The following is a 19113-nucleotide window of genomic DNA, read 5'->3' as shown; positions in this document are numbered from 1 at the left end:
TTCTGCGGAATGCTCTTGACATTGGGAGCAGCTGTTATTTTATTGTCAGAAGGGCTGGATCCTCAGGGTGTAGGGCTCCCTCCTCCTCAACGTTTCCATCATGTTTGAGAGATGCAGATCCTCATTCATTTGAGTGAGGTGTCAGATTTCTTTAGGTGGTTCCAGCCTTTGCTCTCATTTTATAGCAATGGCTATTAAGCTGCTTTGCTTCTCGCACCTACAATTTGTGGGTGCTCCAACACCGGAGGCTTTTAAAAAGAGACTGAAATGGTGTAGGGTCTCCTGCTTCAGCAGGGGGTTGGACTAGAAGACCTCCAAGGTCTCTTCCATCCTGTTCCGTTCCACTCCACTCCACTCCACCCCACCCCATCCCACCCCACCCCACCCCATCCCATCCCATCCCATCCCATCCCATCCCATCCCATCCCATCCCGAGGTGGTATTCAGCCGGTTCATACCGATTCACCTGAATCGGTAGTGGTGACTGCGGGCCGCCTGCCCCGGCGTAATACCATCCTAATTAGCCATGTTTTCGAGGCCAGGCGCATGCACAGAAGGTGCTCGCGTGAGCAAAGCACATGCACGGAAGTCTTTTATTGAATAGCCCGAAGGCCTTTTCAAAAAAAAAAAAAAAAAAAGATAAAACAAACAGTTACAGAAATAATAGTCTAAAAATATGATATATGACATTAAAATTTAACAATATCAAAGTTCAATAACTAAATTTCCAAAACTAGATAACCCAAATAAGATAGCTCCTCTCTAACTCAGCTCATCTTTCTTACAATCAATGAAATTCTTTTCAATATAACTGGCTTGTATTGCTGTCATCCTTTTAAGATAGCGAGTGATAGCCCTTACCAGGGGAGGAGAGTCTGCCTTCAATAGAAATGATAATTATATTCCAGTGGGGAAATTTTATTTATAATTGGGGACAGATATTTCTTTCTTACATGCACGGAAGGTGCGTGTGGGCGGAAGGTGCACGTGGCGAACGGGTGGTAAGAATATGTGAAACCCACCACTGATTCCATCCCATTCCTATCCCCATCCCCATCCCCTTCTATATTCTATTCTAAAGAGTACTGTTGTTCTGTTCTGTTTTGTTCTGAACTGAGAGTAGTGCTTTCAGAAATCTGGAGGAAAATTTTCCACAAGTTCCACTTGCAAAATTCCCTACACTCCAGAAGAGTTTTTAGAGCATGTCAATTATGTTATAGCCACGCTTGATCACAATGGGAAGAATGAAGGAAGATTTGGGAGGATGCTGGGTGAGAAGAGCCACTATAGCTCTCAAGATCTTACCTCCTCAGAAAATATTGGCTGCCTTCTTTGTTCTGTAAAGCATAGCAACTGGGTAATATCAGCATTTTTCTGAAATATAAAGGAGCACTAAAGATGTCTGGAAGGGATGTGATGGCTCAATGGCTAAGACGCTGAGCTTGTCAATCAGAAAGGTTGGCAGTTCAGCGGTTCGAATCCTTAGTGCTGCGTAACAGGGTGAGCTCCCGTTCCTTGTCCCAGCTTCTGCCAACCTAGCAGTTCGAAAGCACGTAAAGAATGCAAGTAGAAAAATAGAGACCACCTTTGGTGGGAAGGGAACAGCATTCTGTGCGCCTTTGGCATCTAGTCATGCCGGCCACATGACCACGGAGACATCTTCGGACAGCACCAGCTCTTCGGCTTTGAAACAGAGATGAGTACCGCCTCCTAGAGTCGGGAACGACTAGCACAAATATGCGAGGGGAAACTTTACCTTTTAAAAGATGTCTGCACAGGTAAAAAAAACATCTGCAAGAAAACAGCCAAGCTCAAAGAGCATCAAGGATTCCATAATCCAGGGGAAATTTTGATCAAGGAGCTTCTATAACTCAGTACTCTGCTTTTTTTTTTCTTTTTTTCTTCTATGCTCAATTGGGTGGTTTTTCCCACAGTGGTTACTTCCATGCTATTTAACTGCTTTATAATAGTCTTTTCTTCTTTTTTTCATGTGACCCGCTTGAAGGCTGCTGGGTGGAAAACAAAAACAAATGATTTGCTAGGAATGTGTTAACTGGTGAAATTCAAAGATTCTTTTTCAAAACTCTCTGTGGGGTGGGGTGGGGTGGGGGGATTATTTTAAACCTGTTTAATTTTCTAAGATTTTATATTCTACACACACTGTCACCTTTCTGTGTTGCCATTCAGATGTTACAGTTAATCGCAATCATAATTGAGCCTGGAATTAACAGTCGTAAGTCATTGCAGTCATTAAGTGGGTGCCTACATAACCACAACTGATTGAAAGGCCTTTTTTGCGGTGGTCGTTAAGCCAGCGTTAAGCCAATTTTTAATTGGAAACTGGAAGTAAACTCCAGAACCCGGAAAAAAAAAAAATGAAAGTCACAATCATTTGACCAAAATGACTGTAAAGGTGAGCTAGTTGCAAAATGGCCCAAATATGGTCACATTAATGTCAAGGGCGTTGTATGTAGCTGTCAGAACTTCAAAATCGTGCCTAAGTACTTTTTGAAAAGTCCGTCAGAACTTAGAGCAGTTGCTAAGCGACACAGTCGTTGAGGACTACCATGTTTCCCCGAAAATAAGACCCTGTCTTACATTTTTTTGAACCCTGAAATAAGCATTTGGCCTTATTGCCATGTGCTCAAAAGCCTGATTGGCTTTATTATTAGGGGATGTCTTATTTTGGGGGAAAACAGGGTACCTGTACTGAGTCACAACTCCAGCATTGCTCCTACTGGCTAAAGTTTTGGAAGATGTATGCAGTTCAACATCTTCCAAGGCAACTGGTCCTTCAAGTAATGTTTTCCATTACTAATAAGTAAACTTACTGGTCCCTGTCTGCTTTTCTCAGAGCGGCTTCCTCATCACTTGCCATCTGATTCTTCAATTGGAAAAGGGAAGGTTTGAACACAGTGCCTTCCATGGACAACGGATGTGCTCTATCTCGGGATTGTGCCCCTCCCATGTGAACACAAAATATGCCCCAGAATGTCTGTCTATTTTCATCAATACCTGAATTGAGGAGGGAAATCTATAGGTGCCACCGCTACTCCTAGTTTTAATCAAATTATACTGTAGGAAGAAATATCCTTCAGGGTTCAGCTCCAAGTGGGGAAAAAGACACTGGAAACATGGAGACTGCTTCAAAATATGGTTTAATGGTGAACAGGATCACATGGTTTGAGTTCCTGAACAGAAAAGGGGCGAGATGCAGTGAGTCCCCGGGTTTTATGCCCTCTCTGGCTTTGAACTTCCTGGGGCCCAGAAAGAGTATCCTGATTGGTTGTCAGACTCCCAGGGGGTGGGGGTCTTAGCTAGCCTTGCTGGCTGATGTAATCTTCCCAGGTGCCATGTGGTGAGTTTCTGTTGCTAGATGGGTCCCATTGTGTTGCAGATGATGGTCCTTTGACAAAGATTGAGTTTCTGCCTCTGGCCCATTGACAAAGGATGGGGGCAGGAAGATGGGAGCTACTTCATCTTTAAAACGTGCTTCTCCATTTCTCATCTAGGGAAACATAATATTCTGCCTTTTTAATATTTCCTAAAATATTTCATTGTTCTAGGAAAGGGGTGGTGGGTGCTAACTTCCTACAATACACTTCTCTGTAGTTATCCGAAGGGCTTTATAAGCAGAAAGGTAAGAATACCTGTGTACATCTCAAACACTAAGGAAAGCACCTTTGGAAATTCTATCACTGCGTAGGAAGTACAATAGCATAGTATATTAGTGCCCGTGAGTGTGGGCAGATTACTGGATCTCAATAATTATTTTGGCAGGCATTCCATAATCATCTTTTGCAATTATTTTGTCTGGATCAGTTAGCAGCAGTAGGCATCGATAGACAGGAAGGGAACAGCTCCATGTTTTACCTGCAGCTTACAACATTTTTTTGTTCACGGACATAATGGGGGAAGCCTTTGTGGGGGTTGCTGTTTATGTTAGGATCTTGCAGCCCTGCTGGTTTTCAATCTAAAAGATGGATTGAAGCCCATCTTGTCACAGGTGTGACAAGGGCATATCATTAAAGAGAAAGCTGTGATGGGATCAGCCTATACAGCACTAGGTTTGTAAGGAGTGGAAGTTGGAGAATTGGGAGGAGTGGAGGGGGGTGGGATGATTCACAACATAAATAAGATTACAAGATCAGGCTTGAGATGGCAAAATCTAATAACCTTCATCATTTTTTTTGGCAGATATACTGGGGACTTGTAGTAACCTGAATGGAGAGGTTGTTAAACTGGAAGGATTTCTTCTGAACACTCCTGTCTTTGGGCAAATATTTATTCATAAATTGTTTCAGAAGGTATATTGATGCAATACACAATGAGGACAACCCTGTAATTATGTTTAGATTCATGTTAGGTGGGAACCCTTGGAAAAACATCTAAGTGAACTAGTGTGAAGTATATACTGTACCTTTAAAATCCATAATGAAATCTAAAAAGCCTTTTAATCCCTTCATTTTCCTCTTCCGTGTGAAAAAATTGTAATCAGTTGTTCTTTGAAAAATGCTTTGTAATTTTTTCTTTTATGTACACTGAGAGCATATGCACCAAGACAAATTCCTTGTGTGTCCAATTACACTTTGCCAATAAAAAATTCTATTCTATTCTATTCCAAATTAGTGACTGGTGGTGGCCAAAATCTTCTCAAGAAATCAGCTATTGACCTTATAACTTTGCGGTTGAACAAGTCATTTCTCGCCCAATTCCAAACTAAAATTAGACCCAATTCATTTCAATATGAAAAAAGACTTAAAAGATTTACATTTAAAACAGAGTAAAAGAGCAAACTTACCTTGCAGGATTCTCAAGATGTGAATCTGGATACGATATGAGAGAACTAATGAATTAAATTGGAATAGGGCTGCCATATTTGGAGTATCTGAAGCAATTGGTACCTAGTACAGATGCATTGATGGATTACAGTGAACAATACTTTAAAAAAAACATTACTTTGTAATCTTTCTCTTTTTCTCTTCCTTACAGAAATGCTTCCTTTTTCCATCTAATAACCCTTATTTCATATTAACCATGGTGTCACATATTAATTCAGTGCACAATGAGACTGGTCCTTTCTTCCTATCTGTTTAGAAACTATTGAAGTTCTAACTTCAATATTACATGATTAAAAATGAGACACCTATAAAAACCAGTTCTCTAGACACCTTTCCTATGTTCAACCTAACATGGGTACAATCATCTTTTTGCTTTATTTGGTAACTGACACTTAACTGATTTTAAAGAATTTGAGGTCTAGATGCCTTGCTGAAAGCCATTTCAAAAATGCCAGTTCTGGTTTTAACTCGCCTTGCAAAATAATATGAATCTGTGCCTTTTATTAGTTGCATCTCCATGACGGACTTATGTCTTTTAAAACTGGTCTTAAGAGGGCAGCCCAACTTTTCCTAGGGACTGCATTCTAATGTCCAAATTACATTTTCTGTGTTTTGATCTTTTGTTATTTCAAAACCCTTCTAGTATTGGGGCTTTTCTCAAAGTTGGATTTGCTTGCATTTTCTGCCATGTAGGTAATTCAGTCTGCTTGGCAACCAGCGACAGGGTTATTATGCTTGAAGTATTTCATATTGGCCTTCTTGACATTTTGAGGCTCACAAGTGCAATCAAAGTATTTATTTACAATTTGCTTGCAATGAATTAAAGAAAGTGGATATAAGACAGTATGCAGACTGGCCCTCCTTTGTCTCCAAAGTATAAATATTTATCTTTTATCAGGTTGAGAAGTATTCCTTTGTGTTGACTGGTGAAGTAAGTTGGGATTTGAAGAGGAAAAAAAAGGTGTTTGAGTGAACTGGAAATGAATCCGGTTCACCTCAATGCGGAATGGATTTTAAAATGTATTTATTGGGCTAAGGAAGCTGAATGTTAACACATTTGAATATTTGCATTTAAATTCATTGGCTTGGTATGAATGGTTTTAAGCAAGGCTTGTGCTGCTATTGAAACCAGATTTCTGGACCTGGAACTTACAGGGGGCTGATGGATCTTGATCTTGTTAGGGTTTTTTTGATGCCATTTTCAATTTATTGACAAATGTACCTTATGTCAAATTTAATGGGAAAATAGTTTTTTCTAAATCTCTAAATTCAACATTTTGGTGCTGCTCCTTGTTTCAGACTCCGGGGTGTGTGTGTGTGTGTGTGTGTGCTCTTTTGAGTTTTTGCAACATGAAAGTTTCTAAATGCAGTTGTTGTTTAGAAAATGCAAGTTTGGTAAGAAATTTTTAATAGAGGATTTTTTTCCCCATCAAAGGGAGAGGGAGAGCAAGTAGCTAAATCAGACTCTAAAATGCCACCAGTGGTGGTCATATAACGATTGGAAGACATGGTTTGCAGGCAGAAAACCCAAAATTCAATTTTCAAAACATTTAAATAGGACTGGCAATGCCTCTGCCGCCCATCAATGTTAACTATCTGACTGATGGACTGACTTTGTATAAAGCATTTCCTTAAATTCCTGTGGCACGTTCATGGACAGCTTATATGGAATTCAGTAACAACATTCTCACTTTTTAGCTCCATTATGCCTAAAGGAAGTTTCACTTATAGGGAATTGATTTTTTTAAGGTGCCACTCAACCTTTCCCCAGGGGCAAGTAACAACGTTTTTTTGATCTCATTTGTCATTTTAAGGAAACCATTGTTGCTTCTTCACATATTAGAATGGAATGCAGAAAATCACAGCGCCACTCTAGAAATCTCTATGTCTTAGTGTGGAATCCAGGTCTTCCAGATCAGAGTCCAATGAACTCTGTGTGACACAACTAGTTGGACTAAAATTGGCAGGTTGCTGCTCCTACTGATATTCTCTCTCCCCCCCTCTCTCTCTCTCCCTCCCTCCCTCCCTCTCTCTCTCTCTCTCTCTCTCTCTCTCTCTCTCAGAAGGAGGGGGGAGAGAGAGAAATAAGGAAATAGCCATTTTTTTCCTTGGTGGGTGTTTGTTTACATTGGGTTTGCATACTTCCTTTTCCAATCACTTTTGCAAATTGCTTCTTAACTGCATTTCAGTTATTAGCATCAATATGTTTTACAGCACCAGATGAGTTTCCTTCAATTCTTAGAGAAAGCAGCTTTAAAGAAGTTTTAAATACAAGTTTAAGGATTTAAAAACATAATCTTTTTGGAATAAACAACAAAAGAGTGATTTTGGAAAGTTACAATTGGGCTAATGGCCTAGATGAATTGGAAATAAAATGAAGAAACTCTTTAAATTCTTAAAAAAGTAGGAAATGCTATTCTTTTGAATTTAAACAAGAATGATAGGATAGGAATTTGAAGGTTGGACACTAGAAGGAACTAAATATTACAATTAAAGGAGAAGAACACTTAAATTTGACTTACAAATACAGAATGGAGCAAAATACTTCATTATTGTATTAAATAATATTTGTGAACAAAAGACCCAGAAGTTAATTTTAAGAGTGTCTGCCATTCTAGATAAACAGTTTAAAAGATGTTATGGAAGTAGAACAAGTTTTACCACATAAAAGTGAGGCTGATTTCAGAGTGGATTTAAAAATGACAAGCTACAAGGATGATATGGAAAGAGATGCTACACTGGATATACAAACAAAACCAGCTGATGACTTAATAAGTAAATGAAATATACAAATAACAAAGCAAAAAAAAAGCAACCTGGATAACTTTCCTGTGTTGGATTTATAAAAGAGACCTGTTAAAGCTCTGGAGAATTTTGAGAGCAGAATTTTGTGCGAAGAGGCAAAGAAAAAAAAATGAAAAGAAACCAAAGTTTTAAGACATTATTTGAAGGGATTAAAGACCAAGATTATTCAAACTACAAGGAAGGAATATAAAGTTGGCTTATTTGATCAAAGTTAAAATAGATAAATTGTTATCTCTGGTAACCTTTAATGGACTTTTGCTGACCAGGTGTGAACAACAAGGCTTTAAGAATTTTGTAGATAACGTGCACATAAATAATAATCAGAGTCCTCCCCCACTTCCATTAGGGAATATCCAGAAAAGTCAGATGTGTGGTTTTTGGGGTATACTGCATTTGTTGCATTCAGGGGAGATGCCCCTGCCTTATCTGGAGAAGGCCAGATAAGTGACCCACAACCTTGTTATGCGCAGCCTTTGGATTCCAGTAATGTTTTCTACTTAAAAGTGTTTTTTATTAGGAAACAGAATGTGGTATAAAGCCTGCACTGAGGAATCAAGTAGAGTGCATTATATAGCATTGGTATTTTTGATCTTGGTGCCATCAGAGTTTGTTGAAAGTCAGCTCTCAAAATTGCATAGGTAGCTAGATCACGCTGACTGGAATTTCTCTTGTTGAATCCAGAGGCCATCACTGGATAGAATTTCTTTGGAAAAGGCTACACCAGACACACCTACTTGCTAATCTCTCTCATCCGTCTTGGGTTTGGCTGAGAAGATGTCTCCCCCCCCCCCCAACACTTCCTCAAGCCAGGGAATTCTCTTATCTTTCTACTGAGATCCTGCAGTTTTGCCAGTCCTGGACTTTGTGTCCTTTTGAATGATTGTGTATTTAAAGGCTTTATCTGTGGGTCAGAAAAAAAACAACCTGGGTTTTAAGGGGAACTTTGTGAACGAAATGAGCAAGTCCCGTGTGTGGGGTCTTTGGTGCTCTCTGAGCTTGGTGGTTTTATTTATTTATTTATTTATTTATTTATTTATTTATTTATTTATTTATTTATTTATTTATTTATTTATTTATTCATTCATTCATTCATTCATTCATTCATTCATTTATTTTATTCACATTTATATGCCGCCTCTCTCCCGAAGGACTCTGGGCGGCTCACAACAATAAAACAATAAATCTGTTTCCCTGCAGATGTTTCATTACAAAACTAGGTTACGTTATCAGTGGAAGAAGGGAGTGGTGCTTGGGAGGAGGAGGAAGAGGAGAGGGAGGAGCAGCGGTGAAATCCGATTTTTTTTACTACCAGTTCTGTGGGCATGGCTTGGTGGGTGTGGTGTGGCATGGCAGGCATGGCAGGGGAAGGATACTGCAAAATCTCCATTCCCTCCCCACTCCTGGGGGAAGGATATTGCAAAATCCCCATTCCCACTGGGGCCAGCCAGAGGTGGTATTTGCCGGTTCTCCAAACTACTCAAAATTTCCGCTACCAGTTCTCCAGAACCTGTCAGAACCTGCTGGATTTCACCCCTGAGGAGGAGGTAGTGTGGGGTCTTTGGTGCTCTCTGAGCCCGGCTGTTTTCCTGCAGATGATTCATTATGAAACTAGGTTACATCGGTGCTCGCATGTCACATGTCTGTCGCACATTTACAAGTTTTGTGGAAGTGTAATCTAACTGAACGTATGTAGGAGGAGTGGCAGAACATAGGGTAGAGTGAAAAGAGAGGTCAGCCTAGAATCCCTACATAGCCATAAGTGAACTAAGTTTCCCCCCCCTTCCGTTGACCCATATCTAACTCAAAATGAAAAAGGTCTTCTGCAGTCATGACATAAGCCTAAGACTGAAAATCAGGCTTGTCAGATGTTACATCTTTTCTATCCTGCTCTACGGAATAGAGAGTTGGTGTATGACAGAAAACCACTTGAAGAGACTAGAAGCATTTGAAATGTGGATTTGCAGGCGGCTGTTAGGTATAAACTGGGTTAACAAAATCAGAAATGAGGAGGCAATAAGCCGCCTGGGAAAGCCAAGGGAAATCATCAAAACCATTAAAAAGCAAAAGTTAGAATATTTTGGACATGTGATGTAACGCCCGGAAAAATACAGCATCCTTCACTTAATCCTCCAGGGAAAGATTGAAGGCAAATGAGGCCCAGACAGAAGAAGAACGTCATGGCTTCAAAACCTAAGGGACTGGTTTGGACAAAACTCAGCAGCACTTTTTCATAAGGCTGTTGACAAAAATAGGATTGCCAACATGATCGCCAACGTCCGATGACGGATATGGCACAAGAAGAAGAAGAAGATATCTAACTCCAAGCAGGTGTGCATTAGTTGCGAATATTCCTGTCCATGGGTATGAGTACCTGTAAATCAGTTTAATTGGACCTTCATGTGTGGACCTAATCTTTCGGGTCTGACAATGTATGACTTTGCATTTCTTCTTAGATGAGATTTGAAAACTTGTCATTTAGACTTGAGTTTTGAAGTTCATGAATTTCTTCCTTTGTTCAAGGGCGTCTGGGTAGATCATAAAGATCACTTTAATAAAAAATATCTGCGGTGACATCTCATGGTTTCTAACAGTGCTTCAAAATAGCAGGAAAGAAATTATTGGTCCAGCTCATGGACAAAATAACAGGTCTAGAAATGCGTTAAGCGTAACATCTCTTCTTAACTTACACAGTTTTATTGATATGCTATTTTGAGGTAATCTAACAAAAGGGGAATTAAAAAGCAAATTACAGATTTGATGACACTGGTTGATTGCAGAAGTAATCCAAGAAATAGTGCAGTTCTTCCTAATAGCCAAATACTTAACATTTACCCAAATTTAGTTTTCCTTTCATGCAGAGTATTTTTCTATTTCTGTTAATATAGAAGTTGTAATCTTTTTCAAAAATTAAACTCTGTATAAAGCCATAATGTATATTTATGGGGCTCTAAAACTTTATGGAAAAAGAAACTATTAATGCTTTATTCTGGAACAGGATTGTTTCACAATTGCATGCATTATAAATGAGAAATTTTAATTTGGTGATAATTGGAGAGTTCTGAAGATACAGATAGGTTTAGTTTGAATCTCTTCCCTACTTGTGTTTATAAGATTAGTAAATTTAGCTTTTTCCTATGTGCAGCAATACAAATAAGGAAAAATAGGGATAATTCAATACATAGTTTACAAAAAAGATAGAATTTCAAGTTCTGACTCTAATTCTTAGCATGATCGTGTTATCTGGCAACGATGGGAATAAGCTAACAATAGGAAAGTTGATTTAGAAATAGAAGATAAAGAAATCCCATAGGTTTCTTGGACTTTGTTTTTCCTGGAAGACATTTCACTTCTCATCCCCAAGAAGCATCATCAGTTTTCAGAAAAAGCACCTTTGGGACAACCATGACCTGGATGACTGAGAATCTCCATGGACCGAAGATAAAAAAAAAAAAATCCCAATGAATGCTGCTTAAATACGCAGAATACATAACCCCTTAGATTCCCCTTTCTGGACTGAAAAAAATAATGATGTGAAGAACTGCATCTCTGCATCTACCAATATCCCCTCTGTGTTGACCGATCCAAAGAGCCACCTAATTATCAATTCTGTCCTTCCAATTGGTACCAGAGGATGAGAATCTTTCTCTGTGCCCCCCGCCCCGGCACAGATCCTTTTTAATCACCCCTTTTCCTTTCGTGATATGGAAGAAGTTGGAATCTCAGGGGTAGCTAATCCATTTCAGATGGTCTCCGTCTCTCTCCCCCCCCCTTTAAGAAAACCAGGGTGCTCAGATTTCTCCCTTCAAAGCAGAAGAATGACAATTAGTAGTGGCTTGTTTATAATCTGTTCGCCCGGCTGTTTGAAGTCTTCCAAACCCGTCTGCTTGTTCGTCCTCCTTCCAGCCTTTTAACTCCTGCCTTTAAAGAGCCCAGGGGATGTTGATTATTTGGCTTCTGTAGCTCTGACGTCTCCTCCTCCTCCTCCTCCTCCTCCTTCATGAGATCCACCCCTAAGCAGAATACGCACTGTGGAATGACAGGCATTCCGTTCCTCTTTGGAGGGAGCTGGCATGGGAGCGTATTTATGAGAATTACACCGTGCCCTGAACCAGGGATATAGGACATACCGTGGCAAGAGCTTGGACCCACAATCCTGGACTTTTTTCTGACTTGGGGGGTCATTCGACTTTTGGGGGGGGGATCTCAGAGTGAGTGGAGGGCAGCGGTGAAGTTTCTCCAACCCTGCGGAGTCTTGTCAACTTTCAGGGGCTGATGCCTGCTTCTCGAATCGGTTCGCCTTGTTCCTTCTCTCTGAGTCTAACTTGAAGAATAGAAGAATGGGACAGACGCGCTACTCAAGACCGGTATATCCAGCTCCCTTGGGTGAGTAATGGAGGGTCTCGTTGCAGCTGAAAGTGCAGCCAAGAATCAAATCAGGCCAAGTCAAAGCACATTTAAAAAGAGATGGCCAGGGTTGTGTAAGTCGGAAGGGCTTTGGGATTCTCAGAAGTGCTAAGGAGAGATTGTTTTCGTAATCCTTGCTTTAAAAACAAAACAAAAAAAAAAACAAAAAAAAAGAGAGAGAGAGAGAGAAAGAGAGAGAGAATTCCTCCTTTGGAACACCTATTGCTCTGTAACTTGTACCTGGTATACTTTAAAAATCAGGGTTTTTGATCTTTCGCTTGTTGTTGCCAGAGTGGTAAAAATTTTTTTTTTAAAAAGAGTAAAACTTGGTCATCAGAAAATACCTATCATGGATTTTGCTTGGAGTGAAATGCTTCAGACAGGGAGGATGTGCTGATTTGCTATTTCTCCTTTGTATGAATGATACTTCATTATTAAAAGATTCATTATTCTAATCACCTACCATCCTGAAGCCATTTACTCAGTCATCCTTTACAAGGAGATTTAAAAAAAAGAAAAAACACTGATTCATATTTCCTTCCATTTTCAATTTTAAAAAAAGCCATTCCCTCCACGATCTTACACTTTAGAATGAAAATTGACTTATTATCGAAGAAGAAAGAAAGGAAGGAAGAGAAATTTCAGGTTGAGGATTGCAGACATTATCCTTCCCGTCCCGTCCCAGGGGTTTTAGGCACTATTAATGCCACAATTGGAGTCGCTGCTGCTGTCCCTACCAAATCCCATAACTGTACATCTCTCGGGTTCTGATGAATTTTTTTGGCCAAGCAGAGAGTCAAAGAATTGGGGCAGATGCAGGGGAGACGTCTTGTGGTGCCTCAATTGAGGGCAGCCTTGGTGACTGTGAAGGCAATGTTCAGGACTGGGTAGGTTTTACATTTTAAAGAGTTAACATCAGAATCGTACAAAGAATTATTTTTTTTCCTTCTTCCTCTCCTATTTAACTGTGGACCCAATTAAATCGACTAGGAAGCCATCCAGAACCAGGAGCTGACTAAAGATGCTGACAGTTGAGGTTTTTAATGTACCTGCCATTAATACATTTTTTTCACAGTACTCCAAACTCGAGTTAAGAAACATTTCTTAGCCTGACTCTGTGCAGGGTTTATATTGCACAAATTGGGTGTGACTTCAGTAGAGACAGTCTTTGATTTGGGAAATGAGCTTTAAGAGTTAAATATATTGGCAGCTTGTCTTGTGGCCTCTATTATAAGTCGCATTTTAAATCTCCACCTTCCCATTTTTAAGAGGCGATTTCTAATTTTGTGTGTCTGTGCACTCCCTGCTAATTTAAATTGCTAAATGTGTTTAGCAATTCCCTTATTTGCAAAGGAGCAGATTAGATAATAGCAGACAAATCCTTATATTCTATTATCTTGTGTTCCCAGTGTTTAGAAGACTTAAACCAAAGCACTGATAGTTGAAATTAAAACAAAACAATTCTTAATAGCAGTTGATAAACCTTCAGTGTACTGTAGAAACCAAAAAAGCCCTGTGAGATGGTTAGTACAGTATTTAGGGTGCAACATAACTTGTACGTATGTATTGCCTGTTCCATCCACTGTGCTCACCCGGTGTTACCGAATGAAATCAACACACCTGTTTTTCACCTTAGTTTCTTATAGATCATATTCATTCACCAGAGACAGAATGTATATTTGCCCTTATTGCACATAGAGGTATATGTGGCATTTGTTGAGGTGGCCGACACAGGTTACAATATTGGAAATAGCCATTATTTTTCTGTAGCAGGTTGTTTTTCTTTTCAGGAAGATAGGTGGGGTGACCTTCCCCATACTTAAGCCCTGAGTGCACATAGTTTTGACTTCAGCAAACATATTGCAAGACAGTCTGGTGCTCTTGGGAAAGTGTGGGGAAACATGGAATTCGGTTCAAACTTTTAAAAAAAAAAAATCTTTTCCAGACAAGGGCTTTATCCAGCATTCTCTTGACTCGTCCGTGTGTGGGTTCCCGGTGACAGTATGTCCCATGCAAAGGATTATATCAAATGTGGATTTCATTATGCATATAATACATCATACAGTGTAAGAGACAGCTGTGGGTATACAACCTGTGGGTCCCAGGTTGTGTGGATGGGGAATCTCTCGAGATTCTCAGTCATCCAGGTCATGGTTGTCCCAAAGGTGCTTTTTTTCAGGAGGCAACTGGACTTTCTTTCTTTTTCTTTTTTGAAGACGTTTAGCTTCTCATCCAAGAAGCTTCTTCAGCTCTGGCTGGATTGTGAGGAATGGAAGGATTTATATTCCTTGCAGACAGCTGGTCATTTGCATCCTTTTAGAGCAGTGTTTCTCAACCTTGGAAACTTGAAGATGGGTGGACTTCAACTCCCAGAATCCCCCAGCCAGCAGCGCTGGCTGGAGGATTCTGGGAGTTGAAGTCCACCCATCTTCAAGCTACCAAGGTTGAGAAACACTGTTTTAGATGGTCTTTGAAGCACTTGGAGGTTTATCTCAGGTCCAACTGTGACCTGAGTGGTGCTCCTGATTCCTGTAGTCTGCAATTTTTTTCCTCTGGAAATCCATTCCTTATTCCCACACCATTCAAAGGTTGTTACGGGGAGGTTCAGTTTATTTTATTTCCTCCAAGAATTTGCTGCCACCACCAATATACTCTTGTTCCTGCTGAAGTAGAGCAGAGCTTGGGTTTTTTTTAAAACAACAACAACAACAGCAACAACAGGATCTGCAGCATTAGAGTCTTTAAGCTTATCAGCTGTAACTCTGGCTCTTTTTCACTCTTCAGTATCTAACTCTGGTTATGACGAGAAAAAAAATATGACAAAATATACTGTGTGACTTGCGTGATGCAAACCTCACTATTTTGAACTTGATACCGGATGCGAGTACACAAGTCACAAGGTTTTCCACAGTGATGCTATGATGTGTGTTTTGACACTCCTTCCATCCCCTGTTCACTTGACATTCATCTCAGGCAATTTACCCAAGCCGTTGGTTGAAAGGGAGAGTTAGCCAACCCCAATTACAACTTCTGCCAGGTTTCCACTCCTTTTTCCTCAATATGCAAATGTGCCGTGTATCTTCTCCATCGTGGTTCCTGGACAGTGAAAGTGTTTGCGTGGCGGATGTGTTATGTCCAAAAATACGGTTTGTGCCCAAATTAAGCAGATGTTTTGTGATACGGCGTTGAAATTTACGAAAGAGGAATAACCCGTTGTTTTTAATCAGAAAATATGCCAGCTTGAGAGCAAGAGATAACGCCTGTGCAGACTTCCTTAATGAAAAAGCAAAAATAGACATTTGGTCTACTTTTCGCTGGGTTGCTGCTACAATAGCGTGAAAAGCCTGCAGCCTGGGATTTTCTATCATAGCTGGGACTAGCTAGCTTTTATTCTTTTATCTATCTATCTATCTATCTATCTATCTATCTATCTATCTATCTATCTATCCCTATCTATCTATCTATCTATCTATCTATCTATCTATCTATCCCTCCCTCCCTCCCTCCCTCCCTCCCTCCCTCCCTCCCTCCCTCTTTATCTATCTATCTGAAGAAACACATGAGCTCCAATATTTGTACCAATCTATATAAATCTGTTAGGAAAGATGTACAAAGATAGCATTTCACGGCCTTGTGATTTTCAGTTGTTTTGTTGAATAATTTCAATGGTGACATTGTTTACCTCCAGAGAGTTTGCTCCTAGCCTTGGGTGATTACTATTGTATTAATGTGATGGTTGAAATACCAGGAAGAAGCCCCTTTGTACTGTTCAAGGGTCTATTGGATCACATCAGAGCCATCATGGCTTGTTCTTGGCATCGTGACATCAACCACCTTCCTGTTCTGCTTATCACGTGGTGCTTGGTGCAATGCAGGATACGCTAATACAATGCCATCAAATTTATTGAGTTATTATTGAGCAGCCTGGTGGATGCAAGACATTGGCATAGGAATATATGCATTTCTGCTAGCAAAGGGGGATTTTTTTTAATTTTTTTTTAAAAAAGCTTTAATTTGGTGGTATTTATGGCACTCCTTGACTGCTTTCTGGCTTTGTTGTTACGGGAAAAAGCTACCCTTTGGGAATATATAACTCAAATGAAGATGATAGTTAGCAATGGAAGAAATAGACAAGACAACTGTTGCATTAACCCAGAATTTTAAATATGTGTAAAGAACGATGGGACGTACTGTCTGTGTTAAAGCCAGAGGTTTTCTTTTTAAGACTGATGGGTGAACAGTTTGGAAGATTATTTCAATCTATGATTACTGCGGTGAGATTACTGTATGCTCAATGAGGTAAAGATTGGGCATTACCCACTATATGGAGGAATGGTTAGTGGAATTGACAGAATTTGCTGAGATGGGAAAATTGACCTATTTCAGTGTTTCTCAGGCATGGGAACTTTAAGAGGGGTGGACTTCAATTCTCAGGAAACTTGGAAGTTCCCAAGGTTGAGAAACAGTAGACTTATTTGATTAGACAGAAGTCATTATTGACATTCATCAATGACTTCAAAACACCTTACAGACTTTTTGCACAAGAAAGAAATGTTTTTGACATAGGCTTTTGATGATTAGAAAATGTAAATTATAAACCCACATTACCTGTTGATCCATCCATGGTTTTCACAATACAATCTTAGAATATTTATGAAGAAGAAAGTGAATATATTTTATTTGACTAAGATTAGCATACTTAACTTCATTGGGTTTTTGCATTTAACAGTTATTACTGTAGAATATTTGATCTGATTACAGGTGGTTGCGCTACAACACCCATTACTTCAGAGTGATTATATCCCAGTATATCACTGAATTACTCCTTTACAACCAATAATCAGTAGGATGAATTCTAGAACGTCATTGTTTTTTCCATGGTATTGGGAAGAATGGTGAATATTATAATTTGGGGATGCAAAAAATGTCATTAAAATAATGTTCCTACTGTGAACTTGGAGATGATCATTTCATCAAGTGAATGAATAAAATTAGACCTCTTATTAAAATACAACACATGAGTTAAGAGCTGCCCTTGGCATTTTCCTAAAGAGGAAGCAAATCTGCAAACACTTGGAATATTTAGCAATGTTGCTTTTGATGTCCAGAACTACATTTGCAAAAAAATCCTGAAATATTGGCTTTTGTGTTCATATTGTACAAAATATGAAGAATGATTTTTCAGAGTTACTCACCAAACATGGGGCCTCTTTTGGTCTATTTCAGAACCTTTAGATCTTACTCTTCTAGGTGAGCAGGTCATGGAGATCAAAATACATAATGTTCCCAACGATTTTCCTCTGGTTGCTGATCAAACCCAGACTTGCTTAGTTTTCAGAAACTATAATCTATACATTGTTCCTTTTATGGCAGTGATGGTTATACAGTAATGAGGATTAGGAAATAAATCCTGATTTAAAGTGAGTTTCCTTGAGTGGTGTTTTAAATCAGTTTAATGTCACAGTGAACCTAAGTGGATGAACTTGGGCATAATATACGAAATCTAAGGAATGACGTCTTGGTCATTCTTGAACTTCAAATTGATTGTGCCATTTTGGAAGTGAGTTCTGAGGCAATGAATCAGGTGTGATTCATCTTTTCCCTAAATTATTATTTTTTTTTGGAATTTTTTTTTGGCTTTGTTTGCAGTTTGTTCCTAAGGAGAACTGTTTACTGCATTGTCATATTTGTAGAAAGGGAAAGCTGCTGATCAGCATTCTTCATTGTGATACCCAGTTAGATGTTAGAAATGGCAACTTCCATATTTCCACGTAGAATACGTAACATAATTCTAAGAATTATACATTCTGGGGCATATGAAGCTTTTTTGTTGTTGTCAGTTGCGAAGTCGTGTCCCCATGGACAACGTTCCTTCAGGTCTTCCTGTCCTCTGCCATCCTCCGGAGTCCATTTAAACTCACGCCAACTGCTTCAGGGACTCCATCCAGCCACCTCGTTCTCTGCCCTCCCCTTTTTCTTTTGCCCTCAATCGTTCCCAGCATTAGGCTCTTCTCCAGTGAGTCCTTCCTTCTCATTAGGTGGCCAAAGAATTTGAGTTTCATCTTCAGGATCTGGCCTTCTAAAGAGCAGTCAGGGTTGATCTCCTCTAGGACTGACCGCTTTGATCACCTTGCAGTCCAAGGACTCGCAGGAGTCTCCTCCAGCACCATAGTTCAAAGGCCTCAATTCTTTGGCAATCAGCCTTCCTTATAGGTCCAACTTTCACAGCCATACATTGCAACTGGGAAAACCGTAGCCTTGACTATACGCACTTTTGTTGGCAGGGTGACGTCTCTGCTTTTTAGCATGCTGTCTAGGTTAGTAAACTCATTTACAAAATGCCATAGGTTAACTTTGAGCAGAGATTGGGTACATGTGGCCAAATGACCAAGTAGCTAAAAAGTTGGAAAGTTGCAATAGTCAAACTTTAGCAGTATTATTTTGGCAGATTGGACAGGCAATAACCATGGTGGGAAGCTGTGAGATGCATAGAGCGTTTTGATGATTTTTAAAATAAAATATTCCTGCTGATGTTCCCCCACCCCCACCCCAAATAAAATGTAAGTTTATGGAAATGACAAACTAAAGAAAAGAAGAAGTAGTATGAATTAAAAGTGACCCAGAGGCAGAATATTTATCAATGAATATGAAAAGGCTTCCTTTTGGCTAATGGAGCTTCTTGTAAATCATGCCAGTTGACTAATATTTTTCAAGGAAAACTCCATGTGCCATAAAATGTCTCGAAATGGTAAAGCCTAAATGGATTTTCCATATCTGACATCTGTTTGCTTCATAGAACAGCGTTGTACTTAGGCTGCAGGGATATTTTCCCACAGGCCCTTTCTCTTCCTCCTGCGCACTCTTTGTTTTTAAAAATGTTTGGGGAATGCCAGAACAGTAGGTGGAGTGGGAGGCTGTTATTGTGTTGATTTCCTGAGATTGTTAATTTTGGCGTGGGATGCTTTTTCTCCCCCCCCGTCTTTTAAAACAGGAAGTAAATCAAAGCCACCCAACCTCTCATAATTCTAGCTTGTTTTCTGTCTACCCATTTTATAGCAAATCT

At 39.6% G+C, this 19113-nt stretch overlaps 1 protein-coding gene across 3 annotated transcripts in view; it reads left to right on the top strand.

Moving 5' to 3' along the window:
- PHACTR4 (phosphatase and actin regulator 4) overlaps positions 1 to 19113 on the top strand; it is an 83154-nt gene that overhangs the window by 28684 nt on the left and 35357 nt on the right. For 2 of the 3 annotated variants that reach the window (XM_070949573.1, XM_070949571.1), the window contains exon 1: positions 11861 to 12029. The exons of the other annotated variant lie outside the window; for it this stretch is intronic. In XM_070949573.1, coding sequence (XP_070805674.1) covers positions 11984 to 12029 — 46 coding nt within the window. In that variant the 5' untranslated portion in view covers positions 11861 to 11983. Of the gene's footprint in view, positions 1 to 11860; positions 12030 to 19113 lie in introns of those variants that run through there. 3 annotated transcript variants of the gene reach the window in all.

This window comes from Pituophis catenifer, unplaced genomic scaffold (assembly GCF_029215685.1).
Source record: "Pituophis catenifer annectens isolate HBS135680 unplaced genomic scaffold, rPitCat1.0.hap2 SCAF_9, whole genome shotgun sequence".
NCBI lineage: Eukaryota > Metazoa > Chordata > Lepidosauria > Squamata > Colubridae > Pituophis > Pituophis catenifer.
Note: the sequence above shows the minus strand (reverse complement) of the source record. Positions and strands in the feature narration are given on the sequence as shown.